At 40.8% G+C, this 26,540-nt stretch overlaps 3 protein-coding genes across 3 annotated transcripts in view; 1 reads left to right on the top strand and 2 right to left on the bottom strand.

The window, feature by feature from the left end:
- Window positions 1-167, bottom strand: part of otog (otogelin) — a gene marked incomplete at both ends in the record, with an annotated part of 90,914 nt that extends 90,747 nt beyond the window's left edge. The window contains one exon of the mRNA XM_083759315.1: window positions 87-167. Within this exon, the coding sequence (XP_083615441.1) occupies window positions 87-167 (81 nt within the window). The remainder of the gene's footprint in view (window positions 1-86) is intronic.
- A 10,471-nt stretch (window positions 168-10,638) lies between these two features.
- aph1b (APH1B gamma secretase subunit) lies at window positions 10,639-21,074 on the bottom strand. Its single transcript, XM_083759181.1, has 6 exons — window positions 20,741-21,074; window positions 18,565-18,735; window positions 16,945-17,018; window positions 14,877-14,999; window positions 13,319-13,446; window positions 10,639-12,638 (listed from the first exon to the last, which is right to left on the bottom strand). The coding sequence occupies exons 1-6, from the start codon at window positions 20,851-20,853 to the stop codon at window positions 12,471-12,473; spliced, it is 777 nt and encodes a 258-aa protein (XP_083615307.1). The 5' UTR covers window positions 20,854-21,074; the 3' UTR covers window positions 10,639-12,470.
- Window positions 21,075-24,402: 3,328 nt separating this feature from the next.
- Window positions 24,403-26,540, top strand: part of LOC310854944 (Golgi apparatus protein 1-like) — a 59,947-nt gene continuing 57,809 nt past the window's right edge. The window contains exon 1 of the mRNA XM_083759713.1: window positions 24,403-24,765. Coding sequence (XP_083615839.1) covers window positions 24,409-24,765 — 357 coding nt within the window. The 5' untranslated portion in view covers window positions 24,403-24,408. The remainder of the gene's footprint in view (window positions 24,766-26,540) is intronic.

Raw genomic sequence — 26,540 nt, 5'->3', positions numbered from 1 at the left:
AGTGGATCGGCTGCTCTGTGTCCTCCTGCCTGCCAGGTGAAGTGTAGTTTCAGCAGCAGCACCATGCACACATGCTGGACTCACACCGAAGCATCACGTCGATCTGTCCTGAGCCAGCTGAGACCCGCGGGCTGCTGCATGCGATGCGACCTCCTCTCGTGCGCCATTCAGCCTCCAAAACACGAGGAGCAAAGCAATCAACCGCGCGCTGCTGTTAAAGAACACCGCGACGGGCGCGACCTCACCTGTTCATTTGCATAATGTATGCATGCCCGCGCGTGTCCTGGACAGGTGGCAAAAAGGAGAGTAGAGCTCGATGTTACACCGAACTTGGTGACCCGGCCACCACTAATAAGAGTCTCTCGGGGGGCTACCACCCGCCCGAAATCGCACCGGTGCACCGCCGGTCCGCCACCAGTCCATTCTTGTTGTAATTAACCTACAGAGTAGGCTATACAGACAGCTGGGTCACAGACTCACACTGCACAGAGTGCAAATTTAGGCCTATTTTGCCGGTATTCATTGCAATTCTCTATAGCCTAAGTTGCAAAACAACAACTTTGGGAGTAACGAAATTTCATAGGTCACGACTCACTCACAGTCACACAATCCCATCCTTGCATAGAAAATAAACAAAATAAAATAAAGTAGGATATAGGGTAGCTTCTGAGAGGGGGTTATAATAATAATATACTGTTGTGGACTTATAATTACGTGGTGGATTGGAGGCGAGTGAATGATGCCACAACAAGGTTTCCCGGATGGATTTACAGATGTTTACTTCACGTTCAGCATATAAATTGACAGACAGAACTTGGCACATATAATGTCAGGTAAACTCACACTGTGCATATAGTCTTTTGCTTTGGTGACGGTCCGTATAGTTCTCGGGCAGAGACGGAGACGTCCAAACCATAGAGTTATTATATAACTCTATGGTCCAAACACATTGAAAACCGGAACATAACACACTAAACTGGCGGGCTGAACATAACCTACCCAGAAGTTAGAACCCCCTGAGGCTGAGACCCAATCAGAACCTTAGAGTAGATATATATACTCTATGATCAGAACACATAGGCTTAATAACTAACTACACACACAATAGGCTGTAGCAGGGCATAGGTTGCAAATGTTCCCACATTACAATACCAACAATAATAGTCTTACTTTTGAATGCCTTTCCTGAGGATTTAAGGCTGTAGCAAAGTATTTTAAATGACCTAAAACATAAAGCCATATCAGGCCTTTTCTTATTTTTATTTTTATTTAGTTTAGACTACTGTTTGTCTCAATTAGTATAGCAATTTAGCCTATATGTTAAGTTATTTCTGTTTTTGACTCTTTTAAAAATCTAATTTAGTAATTGCTAAATGCTAAAGTAATTATTTAACAATAATAATAATAATAGAAATATAATAATATAATTAGTAGTAGCATCTAATACCAATAATAATAATAATAATAATAATAATAATAATAATAATAACCAGTAAGACGCCTGAGGGCGAGAAGCATGCACTCATCCGTCTGGGCGAGCGCTGGCACTTTGGAATGGGGGGTCAGATCAACATAATGGAATTAATTCTGTACTGGCCATATATGGAGCGTGTCTTGAGTGTACACTGTACAGGGTTTGATGATGTCAGATCAACATATGGAATGTCAGAACAGCTCAGCTCCATATATGGAGATCTAAGTGTGGCAGCGGGGGCACTGGGCAGTGTCTTGAGTGTACAGGGTTTGATGAGGGCCCAGGTATAATAATAACTTTGGTTCTAGAACTGGTTCAGTGCTTTATATTGGTTTATATCACATCTGCAGCTTCCAACCTGAATATATAGTGACACGCCCACTTCCCACTTCAGGGCAAGAAGTATATTTCGGTTCCAGTTCTTTCCAGTTCCAACTTTTAGGGATCTGAACCAATTAATTAGGTTAAATCAGAGGCAGGCGGGGCTTCTATAGACGGACGTAGTTTAGAATCATGGCTATATATTTTATATGTTCCTCAGTCATCATCGCCGCCTCTTTCATAGCATTCTTGTGTAGACACCATCCATGCAGGGCCTGGTGAGAGTTTCCATGTATACAGCAGTGCTGAGCCACGAACAGCCATCTTTTGAGGTCATCTCCCATCTCAGATTTCCACACTTTCCTGAGTTTTCTCATCCCATACAAGGCATTCAAGTGTCCCCAGACATTCATGTCTTGTTCCGTCGAGGCAGTCCAGGCACCATCCCCTGGCAGTATAGCAATGGTTCTGTCCTTTTGTAAAATGACATTACTTTTGTGGCATCGAGTTTGGCCGATCTTCCTGCACTTTGTTTCTACTGCCAGTAGTTGTTCCCTTCCTTTCTCTGCTGTGTCCAAGACTAGGGCAATGTCATCTGCATGTCCAGGTTGGAGATCAAAATGGGATGTATTCGCATAGTTTGCCTCAGGACCAGCGTGAACACCAGTGTTTCCTCCCAGCCTCTGATTGCATGCCTCAGGGCATGCATTGTCACAGTAGAAGTAATATTCTGCTGTGAAGAACAAAGAAGAAGAATGGACGACAAACACAATTTAGTTAACAGCAAAAGCCTTTAATAATATGGTTAAACTTATTATCATTACATTAACATTAACACAATGCCTGCTCATTGTAAGGAATACAGCTCATATTGCTCTGCACCGCTGCTGGAAAAGGAACATTTGAATGTGAATAGTTACATGGAGACTGGGCTTTCACCACAGGAAGTGGCCCTGTGTCTCTCACAGAGAAAGAGAAAAAGCCTTTGAGTGAATCCCCTCAGAGACAGTCTGGGGGACTCCCGTGTCCTCTGCTTTGTGCTGCTCCACCGTTGGGTGTGCAGTTTCATAAATGGAAAAAAGACCAGGGTTCAGGTGGGAGTTGGGGGGGCATTGTTGGGGCAAGGGGTGGGGTAGAGGGGGCAAAAGAGAAAAGGGTTTATGAGGTCATGATAGATTTTCACACTAGATTGTCACATTATGTTGATTATGTCATGCACATTCTGTATATTGTTGAGAATTAGGATTATTCCAAAGGCTCTAAACTCTCTGGGGACTATGCCACAGCCCTCCTGTAAGTGAGTAGATGCACTGAAATGGTGATAGCATCCGACAGGAAGCACGCACATCTTCAGAAATTCTACAGGTGCGGGTCAAAAATATACATACAATGAAAAGGAAGGGATGTCCGCACACTGATTCACTGCTTCCAGGAAAATACTTTATTTAATGAACAACGTTTCGTGGGTCTTCGTCAGGTATCCCTTCCTTTTCATTAGATAAAAAAATGGTACCATAGTATTATGAGCATTAGTGAGAATTACTGTGTAGGAAGATACGTTGAAAGATCATGCACACAGGCTACAGTTAAAAAAGTAATTTCCACATACTGGGATCAGAACATTTCTGTCAACATTTCTGTCACTCACCAAAATAATTTGAATAATAAAATGTTTATATTACGTTTTACAATTTTACAAAACATGGTACTACTTTTGGCTCAATAAATGTGTCCTTTTTGTCTCCACCAGGCCGAAGGCATGGGGAGAGAGTATGTTTTGCGAACAGCTAATCTCCGGCACCGTTAACCCGGTCGATGCCAAATTTTGCACACACACTCCCTGGATGCCAATGATGAACCTCTGCCCCAGAATTTCCAGAACGGCCTGTTATAATGCCACCAGGAGGCCGCTTTGTGCAAAACAAGTTTTTGGACAGTACACCTACAGATTTTGTCCAAAGATCATGCAAATTGGTACACAGTCTCTCTAGAGCCATTCAACGAAACCGGTATTTCAGAAATGTTCACATCTGCTCTTTATAGCGCGACCAGGAGTCAGACATAATTATGTAAAACACATTTTCTAATATTACTACTTCAGATTATAAACCAAATTTCACGCAAATCGGTACACATGCTCTCCATAGTCATGTGATCAAGACGGGTTTGTTTGATTTCTCATAATCTACCCTCATTGGCTACGATTGGCTTCTAAACCTTTCAGGAGTAGCCCGCTTTGTACAAATCGCCACAACTACTCAATGCAGCGTCCGATTGTGGTGAAACTGTGCATGCATATTCCCACTAGGCTTTGGAAGAAATGCCACTTTACTGTTTTCAACACCAATGATTCACAACAAGCTACTTGCAACCATTACCCCCAATGGCAGTTACAAAGTGTTGCATTGTGGACTGACCTTAAAACTGTTTTGTTGCAAGGAGTTGTGACTATAGTTGCATAGGTGCGGTCTGGCCATAACTTTAGAGAGATCATGAAACGGGGAAACTGTGGTCACTTCTAGCTTCTGTTTCCTGTAAGTAACAACCTGTCCTACACCTTCCTGAATACATTTAGAATTTATAATTGCATATGGTGTCGAACCACAGAGTCCAGCAATAGGGAGAAGTGTGTGTGTGTGTGTGTGTGTGTGTGTGTGTGTGTGTGTGTGTGTGTGTGTGTGTGTGTGTGTGTGTTCAAGCGCATGTTCTCATTTAGGGTAGTAGTGAGGATACAAACAGTATATCTTCAGTGTGTTGTGAAGAGGTCAAATACTTGCAGGAAGAATGAAGCCATGAAGGTACAAATGGCTGTAGCTACTATAGCTAGGCATTGTGAGAACATTGAGGTCAAAGATGAAGACCAAGACGATACAAACTAAGACAATGAAACCACCCTCACTGCAAGAAGAACTAATGTAGAAATGTCTGAAGAAGGACATTATGAGAGTCTTGATCTGCAAAAGATAGACGATGCAGTCTATGAAGATCTTCGGACCAAGCCCAAGAAGGAAAAGGCCTACCAAAGTCTGGTAAGATTTTTTTTCTTTTTTTATATTTATATTTATTGGGGTTTTTTTCTTCAACATAACATAACATAACATAACATAACATAACATAACATAACATAACATAACATAACGTAGCACATCACGGTGGGAGCGGGGGAAAAGGAGGAGACATCGGGAAGCCGATTCACACACACACACACACACACACACACACACCATGCCATTTTGGTCACACCGTAACCTCACCACTTGACGTAGGAGGGGGAGTCATTCAGGGATGACCGGGAAAGTGATTCCCTCTGCAAAGGCAAGGAAAGGGTCCCATACTGTGTGGAATTTTGCGACAGAGCCCCTCATTATGTATCTAATCCTTTCTAGCTGCAGATTATTAAAAAAATCTCTCTCAGCCATTGTGTATGGGAGGGTGGGGTGGGTGATTTCCATCTCATAAGAATTAGGCGTCTTGCCAGTAGTGTAACAAAGGCTGTAAGGTCTGCATGGGCTCTAGACAGAGGGAGTTGGGAAACGCCAAACAACGCTGTAATAGCGTTAGGCACTATAAGTGTCCCAGTTAATACTGTAAGTGTCTCAAAGATTTCAGTCCAATATGTGCTCAGAGACGAGCATGTCCAAAACATGTGTGCGTGAGTTGTCGGTGTCTGATGGCATTTTTCACAGTTAGGATCAATGTTATCGTATATTTTTAACAGCTTAGCTTTCGTCCAGTGGGTTCGGTGAACAACTTTACACTGGAGTAGGCCATGTCTGGCACAAGCTGATGAAGTGTGAACACGACTGAGGATATCCTGCCAAAGATCGTCTGAGATTTCCATCTCCAAATCCTCCACCCTCTGGTAAGATTAATGAGTTTTAAAATCCCCCCCCCCCCCCCCAAAATCCCCCCATATTACGTTTTTTCCTTTTAAACAAGATAGTTCAGGAAGATATATAAGGCTACTTGAGAGGTTTATAGCACCACAACAGGTGGTGCTATATCTGTTTATTTACCCCCACCACCTTTTACCTAAGAGTTCTGTTTTCCCCTGGAGGGATTTTATATATCCTGAATGTACTTTATATCTCCCTGCTCTTACATGGTTGTGATTACTGGTTCCCAAACAGAGACATCACAATTCTGTTTTGAGTCTCAAGCTAAAAAGTTTGGGAACGTCTTTCAATATGCTGAGCAGGGATAGCAGAGACTGAGACTGAGAATAGTGGACAGTTAGAGGAGTGATTAATGTAATATGTAAAAGTATTGTTGGAGGTCATTTCAAAGCACTTTAGTCTGGTTGAGTTTAGCTACTGTAGCAGGACTTTTAGACTCTTATCTTGTTTTTCTCTAACAGGGAGAAGGCCTTTCAGAGTGGTTGCTGGGTGTCTGGGGATGCTGTGTCTTATACTGCTGAGTGTGAACATAGCCCAGGCTGTGAGCTGTGAGTATTATGTCTACCTAAACTACCACATCTCTCAATCAGGGAGTTTGTTGTCTGATATTTTATAGCTGTGACAAAAGTACAGTATTAACCCAGAACAAATTTGTATTTTCTCATCGTTTCTTTTTGTGTGTATTATTGCATGCATCTGAAAATGATGATGAATAAAGTATAGTGACAATGCACATAAAGGATACATTAATTAACAACATTGAGATTTCTTCTTCTGAAATCAAATTTTCCACATATGCTTATTGACCGCATCATGAACAGTAGCAACAACTGTCTTTATCATCCATTTCTGTCCCTCGCAGATCGTTCACCCTGCAGTAACAGCATGACCAATGACTGGTACATGATAATAACATGCTGAACCTGACGCAGGAGAAGGACCGGCTTCAAAGTGAAGTAAACCAGCTGAATAGACAGATAGCAGGTTAGAGAACATACAAACAAAATATTAAATAGTGTATTACTATTGATATTTGAATTATTATCAGACACACAAAGTTGTGCATATAGGAGCGTCTAGCGCCGCTCAAAAATACTTGTAAATTGTACTGTAAACATGTGTTGTAGACAACACCATTGATATAAAAGATGAATAGTTTTACCCTCGACTCCACTACATCTCTGACTACTATTACTACAACTACTAGAATTCCGTGAGCCTTCGGCCCGCTCATCCTAGCGCCACACGTCACAAATTGGAAGAAGGCAATAGCGGAAGGGCGATACTCAATACTGTTTGTTTTTTGTTTGTTTTTTGTACTGTATTGCGCTGTACTGTACTCCACTGGACTGTATTCCACTGTACTGGACTGTACTGTGCAATGTGCTGTACTGTATTCCACTGTACTGTACAGGTAGACATAATACTCACAGCTCACAGCCTGGGCTATGTTCACACCCAGCAGTATAACACATCATCCCCAGACACCCAGCAACCACTCTGAAAGGCCTTCTCCCTGTTAGAGAAGATAAGAAAGTCCTGCTACAGTAGCTAAACTCAACCAGACTAAAGTGCTTTGAAATGACCTCCAACAATACTTTTACATATTACATTAATCACTCCTCTAACTTTGTTCTGTTCTGTGCCTTTCTTTGTGTATGTTTTATGTCTGGTAAATTCTCAGTTAGTAAAACTAACTATGTGTAACCTGGGCACTAAGGCCCGGAAACAGAACCAGACTACGCCACAATGGGAATTTCACCCAGAGAATATAATGTACAATAGCCCACTGGGCAATGATAAGGGGAGCAGAGACGTGTAGTTCCAGTGGAAATATATTGTTTTATCATGTTTACTACAAAATGTTCATTAAAACGTGACTTTAATCAAGGGTCGATATCTAAAATGATCTAAAAACTGCAATAGCCTACAAAGCTTAAAACTGTATACCAGTAGCCAGGGGGTGCCAAGGTGTCCTTACTGACAGGAGGAAGGCAGGGAGTGAGGGGAATGAGGGGAAAGGTCACCGCCACCAAAATAGCGCACACTTCACATCAAACACTGCAAGAAAAGAGAATAGAATTACACACACAGCACTGATCTCACATTAAACAAATAGCATGCACTATAACTAAACCCCAAGACAGCCTACAGGACCACGTGACCACCACCTGTCGGGACTACAACTACAGCACCCTTAGCTACTGGCACTACTATATAGACTGATAGGCAGAGCCCAATATTACATTACCCGTTATGTTCAATCAAGCATTTATCAAAGGAAAGGGGCATTAAGTCTGAGATACTTGGAACAGGGCTAGGTTTGCACCAAACAATAAAATAAATAAAATAAAACAAAACAAAACGAAATCATAAACAAATTAAAGAGGACAAAAACAGCAGAGGCAAGGCAGACTGGATTGGGTTCTCCTAATACAAACAAAAAGATACCATTAATACCTGGACATGATTAACTGATTTCAAACTATAGTCTAGTATAGCAGAACTGCCTTACCTCTGTTAAACGGTTCAAACACATATTGGGCAGACGTGCCCACAGCACAGGACAATGCCTCCGCTTGCGAGGCAAACGACGGCAGACGTGCCACGGCCCAGGGCAATGCCTCCGCTTGCGAGGCAAACGAGGGCAGATGAGATGACAGCCTTGGTTGAACAGTAGGCCTACCAACTGTACCAACCCACAGCAGCCTATCCCAGGGTGGGATTCCCACTGTCAGATGCCTGTAGTAGATTTTGCTCATAACTTTACAATTACACAAACACAGGGAGACCTTACATACCGTCAATGACATTCTCTTGCACATGCGACCCCAACACAACACCAGGCAAACACAACAAAGCCAGCCAGCTACTCTGATAGCTGGGTGTGGCTCCCTCTTATTCAGTGAGCAGCCAGGTCTATCAGCTGTCCTGAATATGGGTAATTGGGGTGTCACATGATTGGAAAAGCTCAACCCACTACATATGGTTTGGTTTGATAAAAACGTACCTTTTGATTAAATCAATGCACACAAGAACAATGCAGACAAACTTGTAATAAAAAAGTAGAAGACACACATTTTGTGGAAACTAAAACCACTAACATAGAAACTGTAATTTTACCCTGATTTAGAAGGAATCTTATACAATTAAAAAAGAGGGAAATCTATTATTCAGTATACACATTTTAATTTGCCTAAACTTAGCAATTCATCAGCTACTGTAAGCCTATGGTGTTAGTGTATGAATTAATTATGGCAAAAAAATATTAATTATTCATGATTTGCATCATACTTTTTGAAGTGGACAGTCCATTTCCCATTGTCATTTTTTCTTTATTAAGACAGCAGGAAAAACTGAGAGGGAGACAGTATACTGTAGGAGACACTCAGACAATAGGAAAGCTGAGAGGGACAGATACTGTATTAGGAAAGCTAAGGAGGAGACAAACAGTAGGAGAGCTGAGAGGGGGACAGTGAAGCACCAGGAATGGGAGAGGATAGCTGTTATTTTATGCCAGAAACAGGCACATTTCATTTTATTTCCTTTTAAGTCATAATCCTGCCTGCAACAGTCTTCCTGTTTAGGCCAATACAATAAAGCACACTGGCTGAGCCCAGGAGCCCACTCTAAACAAGATGTACTCACAGACCTGTCTCCTGGGCTTTACAGAATTTAAAGCACCACTGCTGTTATCTAGAGTGAGCAGGTACAGTATAGGGATTCCGGCATCCTTTGTCAATACTGCAGCAGGGACTTGAACATAGCGCTGCTCTGTTACATGAATGTCTACCAATACAGTGGTTACTAACCCTTGCCCTCAAGAGTCCCCTGTGGTCCTTGTCATTCTAGCAGTCCATCGAGTCCAATCAGGTACTAGTTGGAACTGGAATCCTGTCAGGATGGACAACAACACAACAGTGCTATGTGTGCCAGGGCCCTGTTAGGAAAACCAGCTGTGCCAGAGTTAGGATAGAAGAAAAGCATAGTTGGGAACCACCACACTAGACTATAGGCCAGTTTTCCAAAAGTCCCATCCATATTGAAGGCTTAAAAGAATAAATCCACATATCAGAATGTGATTTATATGCCCAATTTGTTCTACCGGGGACAGGGTGCAGTTCTGAGTTGGTAGTTAAAAAAAAGTAAAAAAATGAATCTTCTGCTGACATTACAATCATAAAACAGGAAACACAGAACATACTTAAGTGGTCTTGACGTCTTGTCACAAAAAAAATATATCTAATGGAATCTGACCAATGTCTAAGCGATCAGGCTTTACTGGGTGAGAATACTCAGTGGCCCACATACTGGTGTGTCCCCTCACACAATAAATCATATAGTGAAATATGGACAGAGTTTATTGATTTGAGCTCACTCTTTAACAGAGGAACTTTGCGTATGCTATACATGCCTGCCTGTCACTTTTGTAGCAATTCAAAGCTCATGTTGTAAAGGGATTTGGTGTTGTGTGTTGTATTGTTGTTGTATTTTAAAGTTTTTATTCATGGCTGTTCGATTGTTTGGACCCAATGTTTTATACACGTGTCAATAAAGTAACTAACTAGGCACCTTGCTGAACCAAAGTTTAACGATTTGGCTCAGAAGAGTGTAAAAGGCAGTAACAAATCAGATTAATATGGTGCTTCTTCAGAATAATGCTGAAACGATTCCCCAGGTAGAAATTTTGATACTCCAAAAACAAAGCGCAAATGTTTTTTGCATCACTATGTCCAACTACAAATACTCAAATACATGACCAAAATCGCCAGTTATTCACAAGAATACCGCATTTACCCCAAGCACTACTTGACTTGAAAATCCTTATATGGCATTATCTTGCATTCTATCCACAGTCTTGACTTTAAAGTTGCTGTACTTGTGGAATCGTTTTAACCCCGGCCAACAGTAAGATTGTGGTTGTTATACTTGGACAAGTCCCAGATATGAAATGTGCACAACTTTATTATAAAGCAGGGTGTGTTGCTGGGAAAAAGAAATAGGAACATGCTAGCTCAGTTAACCATAAAGGTTAACGAGTTTATAAAACAATTGGCATTTTAACCAATTGTGTAGAGAAAAGGCCAGATACCAAGAAACAAGCACTCCACAGGATGCTCGTCTGACCTTTGACCGACACATGCTGTAGTAGTGAAAAGGCAGTTCAGTGACCTTCAAATCAACACCATTAACATCTGGAGTCACCACTCTCACCAAAATAGGGTCCTATACGTCACTTCATATTATGGCTCCTAAAGTGGTTTCAGTTGGAAACGTGAAGTACCATGTCAGCATTTGATGTAAAATAACCCAGTTGGTTCTTTGTAAAGAACCAATTTATATAAAATATTCCATATGGAACCATGGTTCTTGTATGGTTTCTCTATAAAGAACCATATAAAATGGGACTCGTATACAACCCTTTGTGATGCCATGATGTAACCTATAGGGCTTCACTTTTTGGTAAGAGCGATGCATCAGAGAATTGGCCACACTTGAAATTAAAAGGCATCACAATTTCATATTACTACGCTTATCTACCAAGTACCAAGAAAACATAATCCAGATAGATTGACATTTAAATGTAATCTCTTTGCTATACAAAGACTTTAATCCACGGATCAAACCTGTGCATTTACCCACGTTAACAAAATGTTTAGTGTTGTAGCACTATGTAATAATTTGATGAAAATGTTGCAAATAGCTTAAATAACTTCAAAAGCCTTTTAAACATATGGTATATTTTTAGTAAGAACAAGCACAGTATTATGTACTTGCAATATAAACCTATAAATACACAGGTTCATTCTCTGGAATAAGGACATTGTACAGTAAAGCTTTAACAAGCTATATATATAATTAACCAAATTTACCTAATGCACCCCATATTCATATTTAAATTGTTAAGTATTTCTGTGCATGTACAGCTACAGAGAAAATGCAAGTAAACCTTCTGCTAATGTCCTCCATTTGTATTCCGAGTCAAAGGTATATTTGATCATTTAAGGTCTGACATAAGACTGAACATAATGTCATGTTTACAACCACTAAAGAAAGTGTTCATTAAATACCTGAAATACATTCAGGTCAAATCTAAACATCTCATTGAAGAGCAGACACAATATTTTTTGCTTTTATAAGCGACAAACATGACTAAAACAAAATCCCATTGGGATGCACTGAAAAGAGCTAAGTAGAGCTAGATTTAAAAAAAGATGGAAAAAAAAGAAAAGTTCTGATGCAGAATTTGGACACAGGACAGTCACACTGTAGTTACATTGGCACCGATAAAATAAGCCTCGTGTTCTTCATCACCACTTGCATGTCATTGGAGGGGATGAAATTAAATGTTACATTTGCCTAATTTAATTTGTATCCCCCACCTCAAACAAAAAAACAAAAATCTAATTATGGTCTCAAAATTACTGAGTGTGTTAAGAAGAACTATTATTAACTTATTAACAATTACATTTTGTGATACCTACAGTACAGTATGTGTTTTGTGATGCCTACAGTTAAGGCATATGTTCACTTGTTCCCTGCATAATTTTCATTTTTTTACTAAATGGAAAGTTATGTTACTTAACCTTTACCCGTTTAAGAAATGATATCAGCATCAAATATCGCCTTGATTCATTTTGTTTCTTAGTATGACAACAATGAGCAGATTAGCAGAAAAATCACAAACTTCCATCTTGCCAATGACCAAAGTGTATGTATGTGATTTCTTCTCTGTTTTTTTTTGGAATAAAGTCCCCAGTCAGATCCAGCACAATGCGTTATCTGGGCCGGTGGTTAGCGAGCAGAAAGTCTTTGTCTTTGCAGGTGAGACAGAGTTTGAGGTTGCGCAGGGAGCCGCCGGCGCAGTAGAAGGCCCACACGCCCATCAGGAACATGATGACGTATGTGGGCACCAGGCTTCCCACATACTCAGGGTTCTGGAATGTCTGAAAGAGTTGGTGAGGAGGTACAATAAGCCTTTATTTAAATACTCAATAGTAGAAAATTCCTTTATTATTCACTATATGCACAATATGATCTCATTTTTATCATTTCCGTATTTTTGAGGGGTCCTATGCCCAGCCTTGTGGGTCTGTGCGAACACAAACGTTGGCTGATGATTGGCTGAACACCCCATAGCGATGATTTTATTGGCTGAGCCAAGTACATATTGAAGATAAAAGTGAGGGCAGAAAAGTGAAGACATCAAAAGTGATTGGCCGGAATGACATTTGTGATGAATTGATTGGCTGAGCACAGAACGGAATGTGATGTATGATGATAAGAGCGCCCCTCACTTCACACGAGTCACGAGTGTGATTCTTTTAAAATGTATGTATGTATTTGCATTGTTCTTATTTTTAATTCATACTATACTGCTTATAATCATACTAGTTTCCATCCGTTTGCATCTTACAAGATTAACAGGATATACTACTAAGTATGACTGGTGCCACACCTTTGTACATTTCAATACTCAATGTGTTGCCTTGTAAGTGTAAAATCAAGTAACTCATATCTGCACACCATACTCCGCAACAGACTCAACACACTAAAACAGCCCACTTTTCTGTACATATTGTGACCTAATTCTTCTTATTGCTAGATGATCTACTTTTATACTTACCAGGCATGACACAAGGAGGTGGCTGACGACGACTGCAGCCAGGGCCCACCAGCGCTGTTTTTCACATGCGTCAAAGAATACCACACCCCAGAACATGTGCAACAGGATGATGGCCATGGTCATGAAGGCTGGTGAGGACAGCTCACAGGTTAGACACAGGACCCTACCAACCATTTGGTTATATAGAATGTACTGACCTCTGGTGTCCATTCAAAATATTTAAAAAAGGATTCGTAAAGTGCTCTGACCAACTCCAGCAGAATATGCCTCATCTCGCCAGAATGAACATGCCTTAAATCAATAAATAAACTCGTTTTTTTTAATGTGATTTTCTTTTTTTTCTTCATTAACACAGTTTGAATGTTGAAGGTTTTCATTCGAACAGATTGTTCATTTGGGCAAATGAAATGTATACATTTATACGTCAAAGTGGGCTTGTTTTTTAACACTGTTTTGGGGGCTGAGAAGCGCAGTTCCGAGATTTGCATGTTGTTTTCGATTGGTCCTGGAATCTCTTTGTCCTCAGGTTTCACGCTCTGATCACAGCCCATTAGCGTGCTTGTGTTTGTAAACACAGAATTATTCTACATGGCTATATGAAAAGGAAATGTCGGGAAATCGCTTTATAGACAGCGTTTGTGTTGTTCTTTTTTTCCCCTCGTGCACCCAGCAAAGAGCCAAGATCACTCGTCTTTTCTTTAAATCATAACTCGTTCATTTTTTGCTCATTTAAAAAAAGGATATATACTATGTAAACTACGAAATGCAGGCTTTCATTTGGTATATATATCGTTTGTGTAGGTCTTCTCTACAAAACGGTATCAATTGAAAAGGAAATGTCGGGAAATCGCTTTATAGACAGCGTTTGTGTAAAACGGCCGTTAGCACTGTTAATTCAACATCCGGTGAGGGGAGGATACGGATCGTGTATGTATTGTGTATGGAAATCAGCGCATACAGTGGGTGGGCTTTAGACCGGATGTAAGCCTTGCACACTAAATAGAAACCAGGCATTATGACTTGCTGTTTGCTGTATCTGTTTTTTTTAAATAGCAAATCTACAAGCGCACAACGCATCATAGCCTGATGCGTCGGTTTTATTTATTTAAAATACTGGGTCAATTGTCTGACTTTGATTGCTTAAAGTAGACCTGCATAAAATGCTGTACTGCAGCTATTTACAACCAGGTAGTGTATAAGTTAAATTGAATTGTTGTACTTTCAAAAGGGTTTATTGGGGCACCTAAGGTGTAAGATCTCATTCTTCTGCCCTTTGTTTCAGTGCACACATGTAAAAGCATTGGTCTAAAACTACATAGCCTATATCCATTGAAAACTCAGTTAGCCTATAGTTACTTTTTAGATTGTATTATTACAAAACATACACTAAACAACTTCAGTCCTATATTTCTTTACTTTAACTCAAGTAAAACAACATGTACTTGTGAGGCACTTTTAGCTGGAGTTGGTCACAGTTATTCGGCCATTTGCTCTGAATTTTCCGAACGACCACTGCAAAGCGGAATGGTACGCTTACTACGCTAAGACCTTTTTGTACCTGAGGACAGGAAATAGTGCTGGGAGTCTCCATGGATCCCCACAGTGCCAGGCCCCACAGAGTCAGCCAGGATGTTGACCACGGAAAACGCTCCGCTCATGAAGCCAAACCCCAGGCCGGAGACTAGAAAAACAACGCCAGTATTAGGTCATGTACAGTGAAAGAGAAATCAAGTTACAGAGACAAAAATGTGTCCAAACAAATAAATTCCCTCAGGACTAGGCCTCAAAAGTCACACACGCTGTCAAATCTATTTATAATGTTATTACATCTATATCGGTTCTTATTCATGCACATTCATTTCTTTATTTTATTTTATTGCATTCTTGATTGTGTCGTGCTGTGCGTCTGTGTTCAGCAGTGCGATCCGAGTGAGACACAAAGTACAAATGTACAAAGTGTACATTTTGAAAGAAGGCAGAGAGCGATTTATCTTTGCCCACTGACCGTGTGTTTTCCGTGCTGGGCAGGTTGTGTTGTTGTTCTGTGTTGTCGTTTCTCTGTGAATATTGTGTGTCCGCTGTACATGTATATTGTTTCGACAGAGACCGATTCTACAAAATGTCTTCTAAATCATGACATGTTTCTCTATCAGTGGTTCTCATACTATTTCATGTCAAGGACCCCTAGAATTATATGAATTTGGCCTCCGACCCCCATCTCAAAATATGGTGTTCCAGGGACCCCACCAGAAGCAAAGATTTGAGTTAAAAACTCTCGCTCTGAAAGAATATATATTCAAAGATATGCGCCACATTTTCATGATTTTTCAAAAATAGCAGATCTTGTAGATCCTAGATGCTATCCTATTTTTCAATGGCTAAAGTATAATATAACACAATGCTTAAAACACCAAAAAGGGTTCCCACCCAGAATGGGTTAAGGTTTTAGGAAAGCTCCGCTGTGATTGTAATCGGGCCATAGCATCACAGAAAGGAAAATAAAATAAAAACAAAATCACAAAATTGGGTTGAAAGCGCAGAGGTAAAGTCAATGATGTTACGTATCACAGCCACAAAGCACAGGCGTCAACGGCTAAAATACTCACGTGCACGCACGTGCAGTCTTTATGTGCATTATGGATCGTAATGTGCAAAAAAGCGATATTCGGCGCTTGATTCGATTTCGACCTTAGATCGACTTATTTATGATAATAAATCGAATCGCTAGTATAGAAAGGCCTAGCACCACTACGGTGACCTGGCCGACTTTCACGTCAGGTTCAAACTGATGTCAACATCCACTAGGTTTTGGGACTAGTATTTCAAATTCGGCTGGCACTGGGCAAGGACCCCATCGTGTGGCCATTTTTGGTATGGCACTGAACCAGTTCTCAATTGTTGTAGTAAAAGATAAATAATAGTATACCGACTAGTATTTCCATGCCAACTAGCAGGAGCAGCAAAATACAATAGACTTGTCAACTAGCTGCACACACATCCCCACTTGAAAATGTACTTGCCACATCAGGCAAGTGAGAGGTCAAGGTCATGGTCAAGGTTGTTTATTAGTTAGAGGCAATGTGAGGCTTTGTAAATTGTTCACAGAATCTCCTATTTCTAATTTATTACAAGACAAATAACTATTTATTTGTATAACTGTATTTATTAAATGTGCCTCACAGCGCATTTCTTTGTATCCAAACCACTCATGTATGAGTCATCAAGTTAGCAATGGAATTCATTGTTAACGGTAAAGTAGATCACAAGATCCAGTCTCCAAACTCATGTGACCAAGTTGAAGTTATTGGCCAAGTTGAAATAATTTCCATGCATCAACTCACAGTAAAGCGTAACTTTATATTTTGAAAAATGATCAATCACCAATCAAGAAGATTTGACACTTTAACATTAAATAGTAAAGGACGGATACCACAAGAAGATTATTATTATTATTTAAATGCCTACTGTATGTGTCAGCAGATTAAACATTGGAGATATTTCACTTATATCATCATATAATTCAGAGAACGACTGGAGCTGCTGTACCATAGACCAGTGGTCTTACAACAGTATATCAGCAGCTGTGCACGTATGAGGTTAATTCATGAGTATGAGTGGAGCTGTACCGTAGGCCAGTTGTCGTATGGAGATGGGCATAGTCTCCTCTTGACTGAGAACCAGAAGACCTTCATTTGCTTTCCTGGAGGAATAACAAAATAAGAAACTGAGAAGAATGTCCATTTCCAAAATACACTCCCGGGCCTCAACAACTAAGTCAAACTGTGACCCGGCCTATAGACAAGAGCATGAGGACGATTCTTTAAAAATGTCTTCGAAATCCTAAACGTTTTCTGAAAGACCTGCTTCTATGTCAGTGTTACTAAACCTTTTTCTTGTCAAGGACCCCCAGAATTATCTGTATTTGGCTGAAAATATGTAGTTCCAGCCAGGGACCCGCCCCCAGAAGCAACATTTTTAGTTATTTTCACGATTAAAAAAAAATAGCAGACCTACAAGTTCATAGCTCATAGCGCGGCACTCGGTACCGCACTATGAGCTTGTAGATCTGCTATTTTTCAACAGCTAAAGCATAACATAATGCTTAAAACACCAAAGGGGGGGTTCCCGCCCAATAAATCCTGAGTGTTCATCAACTTTGATGGGTTTTATAGTGCAGATTCACACTATGGTCCAGGGTGCGCACTCGACACCACTTGGCAGATGTTGAAGTTAGTGTGAATGCTGCATACTGTTCCACGAAGCGGATCACCCAACCTTTCCCGGGACCGCATGGAGGCAGTCTCGGGACCGATTGAAGTGTACTCGGATACGGATCAATGCAATGTGAAAGCATTGAATAAATTTGCAGTGATGTAAATAGCTTTTCAATGTAATGAGTCCCGGGATGCAGGGATGGTCTTTTAGATGAGTGCCAGGGACATTTTACGAGTCCCACTTTAACGACGTTAGGAGTCATATTTTGCCATTATTTTTTACAAATTGCAGCATTTAATTCCCATTTCATTTTATATGGTTATAATGTGGTTATATTCATGTAGAAAACAGAAGAAGAAATGATAATTATAACTAAAGCTAGCAAAATAAACTAGAATAATAAACATAAAAAAATATAAAGGTAGTGCATCCCGTGGATGCAGAGGTTGTCGTTTTATTGTGTCCCTTAACTATAAACTGCGTTTTGGGATGCAAAATGCACACAATTTTAATCTCTGCATTTGAATGAAGTGTACTCGGTGGGGAAGAATCAAGGCCAATGTGATTCATGGCCATTGTGGACCAGGCAATTGTATTTGGGAACAGTTTGAATCAAACAGACTGTGTGAATCTGCCCTTGTATCATTTGCACCTTCTCAGTTACAAAAGTGGACAAACCCACTCTTAAAGTTACAAATGGATGATGAACATAGGGATGGGATGATATGACAATTATTTACATTACAAAACAATTTCAATCAACAATATTACCACGATAAACAAAATATGCTTCAAATGTAAATTGCCACTTTTGTTAACCACTTGAATCCCCAGCATCAAGTAACATCTGGGGGGAAGCTAGTGCTACATCTACAAGCTCACACGTCCCACAACATCAAACATTCATAATAGTCATTTAAACCATAATTTAACCAGGACGTCAGTCACGTCACCCTGCCAAAGTGTTTAAAGTGTTGATGCAAAAGGTGTAACATAATTTAGACCATCAGTGCACTTGGATTTAGACTTACTTGAGGAGCTTGTAGTAACCGAATCTGAACGTCTCTTGGAGAACCACAGAGAGCACCACGCCGAATATGAGCAGGCCTTTCTGCTGGGTGGCACTTTCTTTGTTACTGATCTGAACTGTGATGAACCATACTAGAGAGGACAGCAGCAGGGACACCAGCCAGAAAAATGCTCTGGAAGGAAGACAACAAAAGATAAACACAAGTACACAAATCCTGGCCTAGGCTAGTTGGTACACACATTATTTGGCTTGGAAAGGCTAGATTCAAATTCTGCTGCTTTGTCAGGTTTTGAATCTTTCATGCTTTGTTCTGGATTTCTAAATAGTTTTTGTTGTGCCTTATTTACAACTACAAGTAATAAATGACACATTATGTTTTGCACAAAGAGAAAGAGGGGTAGATGTGCTTCCATGCTGGGAGAGGCCAGGAGTGGACAAAGCAATCACATCATCACACCAATTATGTGTGTGCTCCTTTGATGATCTTTTTCATTTTCATACAGTACACTGTGACCACATTTCCCCAAAGGAGATAGCCTTTTGAGCAAGTTTATTTTCCCTTTGAAAAAGCAGTAAGTGTGATTTTTTCCCCCCCTCAAAAATAAAGGGAATATGCAATTAATAACATCTGTAATTGCATGAAAATCAGTAAATCACAGTAGATCAGCAGTTTCTGAAATAATAGGAGCCCATTGAATATTAAGTTACTTCTTGACAACAGTGTGTGTGGGTGTATGGTTTACACTAGTGTGCACCTTTCAGTGTAAATGAAACACCCGCAATTCGAGCCGTGTGGAAAGCAAACATCTTAACCGCTAGATTAAAGGTAATCATTCTTGAAGATACAGAAGGTCACGGCACAAACGTAACTGTGTGATAGGGTTCCACACAGGCAGATATTTTCTGCAAAGAGCCCAACCAAGCGGAGCCCCTCTCAGAACCCTGTTTTGTATCACGGGGTGATGCTGGTCATCTGTGAGGGCTAGGTGGACAACTGCACATCAAATGTTTCATTAAACCAGATTTATTTTCAAAAGATTTATGACAGATTTATGTAAAAGAAAAGTAGAAAACTAAACCTACATGCTTTCTAGCAAGCAATTTAAGCACAGCCTAGTTTACTGTAAAATCCGCCGTAGTCTGAAAACCCACCTCTTCAGACTCCACCATGGCCCATAGCACTTGCCCTAGCCTAGCCCCTTAGATAGCATTTTATGTCGACTTAGATAGTATTTTAGACAGACTTATAGCTCGTTACGTAGACAGCACTAGAATTGCATTTTATGTAGTCATAGCACATTATAGTACACATGTATATTGTATAATATATAATATAGTATAGTATGTATAGTTGACATAGATACTCCACTGTTACGTTCTTATAGTTTATACATGATTCACGATAAGTACTTTTTATATATGTGATGTATGTTTGTTTTTGTTTAAATGTAAGTCGCTCTGGATCAAGAGCGTCTGCTGAATGCCTAAATTGTAAATATTGTAATAATTGTACATACATACATACATACACGGTTCCGAATGGAACAAGCCCAACCATAACCATGATTTATTTAAAATTCCATCATCTCTTTCTTTGTATTATTATTTAAGTGGTACTTGAAGTGCTTGTTTGTTTCAACAATCATGTTGGTGTTGCTTGATTTGTAAACAATTCAAATTGGGACACCCTCTGCATCTCCAAAGAAATTGTCATCGTTTATTGAATTAAATCCTTCCCCACTTGAAAATGGAAATCACTAGCTAGCTAGTCGTAATTTGTAGCGAACCGTAGCCCAGCTACGTTACGCCGACGTTGGTGACCTACCTAATACTGTAAACCAGAAGTCACTGTTATAAGTCTTTACTGTACAAATTAGAGAATGCTGTTACGTTGAAAGGGGTTAGTAGATGATGTGGGTCTTATTTAAATATAGCAAACTGCTGTTAGGAGAGAGTTTTCTGTTTGACACGTTCTAGGCTACCCTGTATTATGTCAATTTCTATAGCAAAACAGCGATCTCTGGAGTCACTGACCTCTATACATCACCAGAATCTGTGTAACAACTACGGTTCGCTAGCTAAAAGGCTATCGTGCGATAGCCCATCAACAAAGAACTAAAGGAACATTCCATTGGATAGTCAGTCCTTCGCCACATACCAGCCACCAAGCCACTTACCCTGCTATTAAAAAGATGACTCTCAGTGGGTCTCGGGCGATAGTAAACAGGAACAACGCAATGGCGGGGCCAAATGCAATGAAGGTACAACCGAAAAACACAGAGGCTGTCATTTTGTTGTTGGGAGCCTTTTGGTCTGCAGCGCTACCTAATGCGCTTTGTCTCTTTGTTGCGAAAAGAACCAAACAAACAGGTTCCCTAATATAAGAAGCGTAAGATAATTACGTGTTGTTGCCAATTTAGTGTAGTAGATATCTCATTGTTCTTCATAAATAATACAAATTCCGTTTTTATCCCCCCCTGTGTGTGAAACGCTTCCTTCCTGCTCCTTGGCTCAGCCTCACATTGTTTGGAAGAGACCACGTGACCTGGACAGATTGGGTGTGTTCATTATTTCATACCGGGTGGGGTAACCTGTCACATGCCCCTTGGGTCAGCGCTCTGATATATAATAATAATAATAATAATAATAATAATAATAATAATAATAATAATATGCAGTATATAGGGCAGTGGTTCCCAAACCTTTTCATGCCAAGGACCCCCAAATTGACACTGATTAGCCCGCGGACCCCCATTTGAAGAGATATGCCTGGGAACAGCATACGAGAAGATTTTTACGGCTTTAGCTGGGGACCCCCTGGAATTCCCTCAAAGACCCCTGGGGGTCCCCGGACCCCACTTTGGGAACCACTGATATATCATAAATTATAGGGCATAGGGGAATGGTTTTTTGGCAACCACTGAAAAATCTGCCATTCATTTTTCCCATAGAGATTTATATTTATATAGCCTAAATTATTGTATGCCTAGAATCTGCCCTTGACCATAAAACCTTTGATATTGTGGTGGGGAAAAGAAACAAAGGATATTTAGTATATCATATAATTAAATATTCTTTGCTCCGATGAGATGTGACTTCACCCTCCCCCCGACACATTTTTTGTTTCTCTACCTTTGGTTTCTAGTTTTTAACCTTTTAATTAGTTTATTTTTGTAATGAAATGACAGATTTTTTTTTATCTTGAAAAGCACTATATAAATTGTATTATTATTATTATTTGTTGCCCTTTTACCTCAAAGTGCCCCTTTCCCCAAAAAAAACATGGCAGACTGTACAAAAAAAGGCCACAGATGATTGTATATATATATATTTTAATGTTTACATTTTAATGACAGCATATTGCTTATTTTACTGTCGAGTGACATGTGGCAAGTTATTGTCGAACATCTTGCGCCATTAGCATTGGAGACATCCAATGTAGGCCCACTACATTTCTTGTGAAATAGCACGAGGGACGGACCCCACGAAAAGACCACGCCCTTTCAAGAAAGGAACATAGAAAAAGGTCAACAACAGGCATAGGACAGAGGACATACAATAATTCAAACTAATAAAATAGAAATAAAATAAACATGGCTATAGTTGCAAAACATTTTGTTTTGTTTCTGCTAAACAGAACAGAAGTGCAATACTTACAGAAGTATCATTGCTGACTAAATCTTTTTACACCATGAACTGCTAGTGTAATACTGTACACGTGGCATCCATCTGTAATGTCATATGCAGCAGCTTTGAGTCATCATTGTTGTGAACACAGTGTCATAGCTTTCAATTCTCACCGGCATAATACAACAGGGGCACAGCACGGATATGTTACATCTACTGTATTGTCAGGGATGACTATACTCCCTTATGTCTCTCTCTCTCTCTCTCTCTCTCTCTCTCTCTCTCTCTCTCTCTCTCTCTCTCTCAGAGACTAATGTTAGCCAAATAAAATAAGAACGGTGGAACAACGTTTTCCAGATTATTGTGTGGGGAAAAGTGAATAAATTGTGATTTCAAGCCTGACCTTCACGGTAACACGGTAGCACAGAGAAAAACATACATGCCTATTAGTACAGATGTTATCCTCATACTGTCATATATGCACACAGTTTTACGAACACAGAATATGACGTTATGAATTTATTATCCAAAGTGCCTTGGACTCTGCATGGCAGGGGCGTCCTCCTCCAGTCCTCCCTAAGCCAAGCTTGCGCACCTAACCACATACCTGAATGTGACCTGAATGGGACTGCATGGTGATGTCTTCTCCATGTATGGACTATCCAGGGTTTGATGAGGTCAGTGTCAGGATCTCAGGCTCAGGGCCAGTACTAAATAAAAATCGAGTTTATTTCTTCACGAGGCTGAAGGTGGGTGCAATTCTACACAGGGAATAGTTCCACACAGGGAACTAGCTAGCTGTTCACACGAGCTGAAATGTCAATACCTATACTTCATGATTTGAACATGCACATTGCATGGTACATCATTCATAATCATTATCAGACCTTTTTTTTTTTTTTTTTGAAGGGCACCGCTAGCCCCTCCTATGTCCAGCTTTGAGGGTTTGTGTAAACACAAACATTGTCCTAAAACAAACATTGTGCCTTTGACAATGAATGGCCACTTTTGAGTGTTTGTGTAAACACAGACATTGAAGACAAAGGTGAGGACACAACTTGTGCTTGGCCGGAAGTATGTGATGATAAGAGCGCCCCTCACTTCACACAGGTGTGATGTTTTTGAGGGGCGCCTATATTCAGCTATTAGTGTATGTTCTTCATCCTACACGAACATTAAATTCCCATTGACAATGAATGGATACTTTTACGTTACAGATGTCAGAACATCATTGTGATGTCAGGACAGGCCAGCTCCATATATGGAGATCTAGGGGTGATCAGGTGTGATCAATTGGCTAATTTGGGCCCTGTCCAGAGCCTGGGCAGAGGCCCTGTCCAGAGCCTATATTGCACTCCCTGTGGGGGTATGGAACACGCGTGTCAGGGTGCATACTTAGTTTAGACATTAGTCATTGGTTAGACATGGGTTAAGGTTAGGTTTAGGTGGGGTGTGCTGCCCCGAGGGAGGTTAGGGTTAGGGTGAGGGTTTGAGATAGGTTGTAGTTGTAGGACTAATGACTGGTCTAACCAAATGACTAGTCTAAACTAAGTGAATTTGAAGTCAGTGGGGCTAATGGTTCTCGAGTTACGTGGATTACAGAGGTACACACAGACAGACAAACATACAGAGAGTCTTATCGGCTTATAGTGTCTATTTTTGTCCTACACAAACATTAAATTCCCATTGACATTTGACAATGAATGGAGAATTTTACATCATAGTGTCTGAGCAAATAGGCATACTCTATTTTACCTAATGATGATGTATTGTACATGGTAAGAGCGCCCCTCACTTCACACAGGTGTGATTTTTTTATAAAGATTAGTTTATTTGATTTTAACAGAAGCATGTAATGTTGCATAGGCCTATCATACAGCATATTGCATATCAGCAGACCTACATTAAATTAGGCTATCTTTCTTGTTCTTATATGGCATGTTTTATTGCAGCAATTTAGCAATTGTTGTAATATCATGCCATAAATTATATTACTGTTGATATATTACTGTTCTTTGGCTATAGGCTATCAATCAATCAATAAAAAAACTGTCTACGCGTCTCTGTTTTGTTTTTTTAATCTCTGTCAGTCAAAGCTATCAGTTATTTTGGGCAAGAGACACCGTTGTACTACGGATTATACATTATACATGAGGCTCCTGTCAGCGGCGTTCTCCTGCCGCCTAGCGGATCCTCGCCTTCATTTCCCTCCCTGAAGATGGCGGCGTGCAGACGTGCTCGGCTGCTCCTGCTGTTGACGTCCCTGTCATTCTGCGTTGTGTGCGGCGCCGAGGGGCCAGTGGGCGCCTTATTAAACAATGACATCGCGTTCAACGACCCCGGCGCGGATCCGCCGAAGCCACCGGCCGCGGCGAACGCGGCGGAGCCTCCTCCTCCTCCCGCGGCCAGGGATGCCCCCGCTCCGCCGCCCGCGGCCTCGCAGCCCCGAAGGGCGACCGCCGTCTGGAAGCTGTCCGAAGAGGAGGCCTGCCGGGAGGACCTGGCTCGGCTTTGTCCGAAGCACACCTGGACCAACAACCTGGCCGTGCTGGAGTGTCTGCAGGACCGGACCGAGGTAAAGCAAAGCTAGCCTGCCTGCCTGGCGGGGAGACGGTGGGGGGGATACCGGTTAATTCCTGCTGAGTGTGTTTTACAATGATCTTAGCTACAGATGAGATGAGCCTCTCTAGGCAAGGCAAGGCGAGCTGCTGCTGTCACAACAGATCATGTGTGTAAATCCTCGGTCTCTCTGACTCTCTCTGTTTGTCTGTCAGACCATTCCGTGGTAGTGTTGTTTGTGTCAGCTCAGCTTCCCCAGCGGACAGGACGCACACACACACACACACACACACACACACACACACACACACACACACACACACACACACACACACACACACACACACACACACACACACACACACACACACACAGTCACAGACAGACAGACACGTGTTCCTTGTTAAATGACAGATTATTGTATCATGTATGCGAAAAAAAGGAGAAAAATGAATTTAATCCCTTGTTAGAGCCGAATCTGGGTTGCTCGTGGAATCTGGGTAGGCCAAGTAGTAGCCTGACCAATTTGTTTTGGGAGCCTTGTTTTAAGTGCCTTTGAGGTGCTTTGGTACCATGAGGTGCATGCATAGTCGAAGGAACTAGCTTGTATGAGGGCAATAGGTATTATTTATTGACCAGTGAGGAGATCCTGTACAGGAATCTTGTTCTTTGGTTGACCTTTTTGATTACATTGGTGGCCATTTTTTCACAGGAAAGATTAGCCTCCAGGATGGAACCTATAGGTAATTTCATCTTTTCTCGTGATAATATTTTAACTCACTTTACCCAAGAAGCCGTTGGCCTTTTCAATGTGCAGTCTGTTCCTGTCTGAGACCAGCAGTGCAGAGTCATTAGCAGGAACAAATTGAGAAAGATGGTACAGAAGATGATACAGATTTCACCATCATGTCCTGTCATTATCTGGGTATGCGGCTGCACACAAACAATAACGCTTGTTTTCAGGGACGAAGACCTAAGACACACACACACACACACACACACACACACACACACACACACACACACACACACACACACACACACAACATGTTAACATCCTCAGTGCAAATTAATACTTACCTTAGAATTGACTTATGAAAAGTATGGAGGAGAAAGCGGCCGGGGAAGAGTACAAGGTGTCCAGCTGGGATTGAACTGGGTCCTTGCATTTTAATGAAGTAAAAATAAAATATAATTCATGAAAATGTACGGACATGCTTTTCTGTTATAAAATTACCTTACACTCCAACATATTGGTTAACATTGCACTTGGTGATATTAGTGCCAGTGGCTAACTCAGTGGCTATAGTTTGATATCTTCAAATTGGCTGGTAGTAGCATCTACTACTGTTACACACACTTTCCTTTATTCAGACACCTGTCTCGTGCCAACCAACTTGATTTTTAGAATAGAGTGTGGGACAATAGTATAGATTAGGACCCTCCTCCAACCTGATTCTTTTGAAGTACAGCCGATGTTCACTTCTAGTATATTATTTGGACACTACTTTTTTATTTTTACTGTAGATAATTTCCTTATTGCCCTTTGCCATGAAAGTTTGATTTGCTGAGCAAATATCACATGGTCATCTCACATCTCACTGCAATGTGAGAGAACATTGCTTTAACCCATTTTGGGCGGGAACCCCTTTTTGTGTTAGCACTATGTTATGCTTTAGCTATTGAAAAATAGCAGATCTACAAGCTCATAGCGCACCACCGAGTGGCGCGCTACAAGCTTGTAGGTCTGCTATTTTTTAAAACTGTCAGGATTTAAGACATTTTTAGAAA

The sequence above is a fragment of the Protomyctophum parallelum genome (assembly GCF_964188405.1).
Source record: "Protomyctophum parallelum genome assembly, chromosome: 2".
Classification (NCBI taxonomy): domain Eukaryota; kingdom Metazoa; phylum Chordata; class Actinopteri; order Myctophiformes; family Myctophidae; genus Protomyctophum; species Protomyctophum parallelum.
The sequence above is the reverse complement of the archived record's forward strand: the minus strand, read 5'-3'. Positions and strand labels throughout refer to the sequence as shown.

Coding starts and splice junctions, on each gene's coding strand:
- aph1b (XM_083759181.1), bottom strand. CDS start 20,853: ATGACAGCCTCTGTGTTTTTCGGTTGTACCTTCATTGCATTTGGCCCC. Junction 18,736..20,740: donor GTCATCTTTTTAATAGCAGG/GTAAGTGGCTTG, acceptor TCTTCCTTCCAG/AGCATTTTTCTGGCTGGTGT. Junction 13,447..14,876: donor GCACTATTTCCTGTCCTCAG/GTACAAAAAGGT, acceptor TGTCCTCACCAG/CCTTCATGACCATGGCCATC.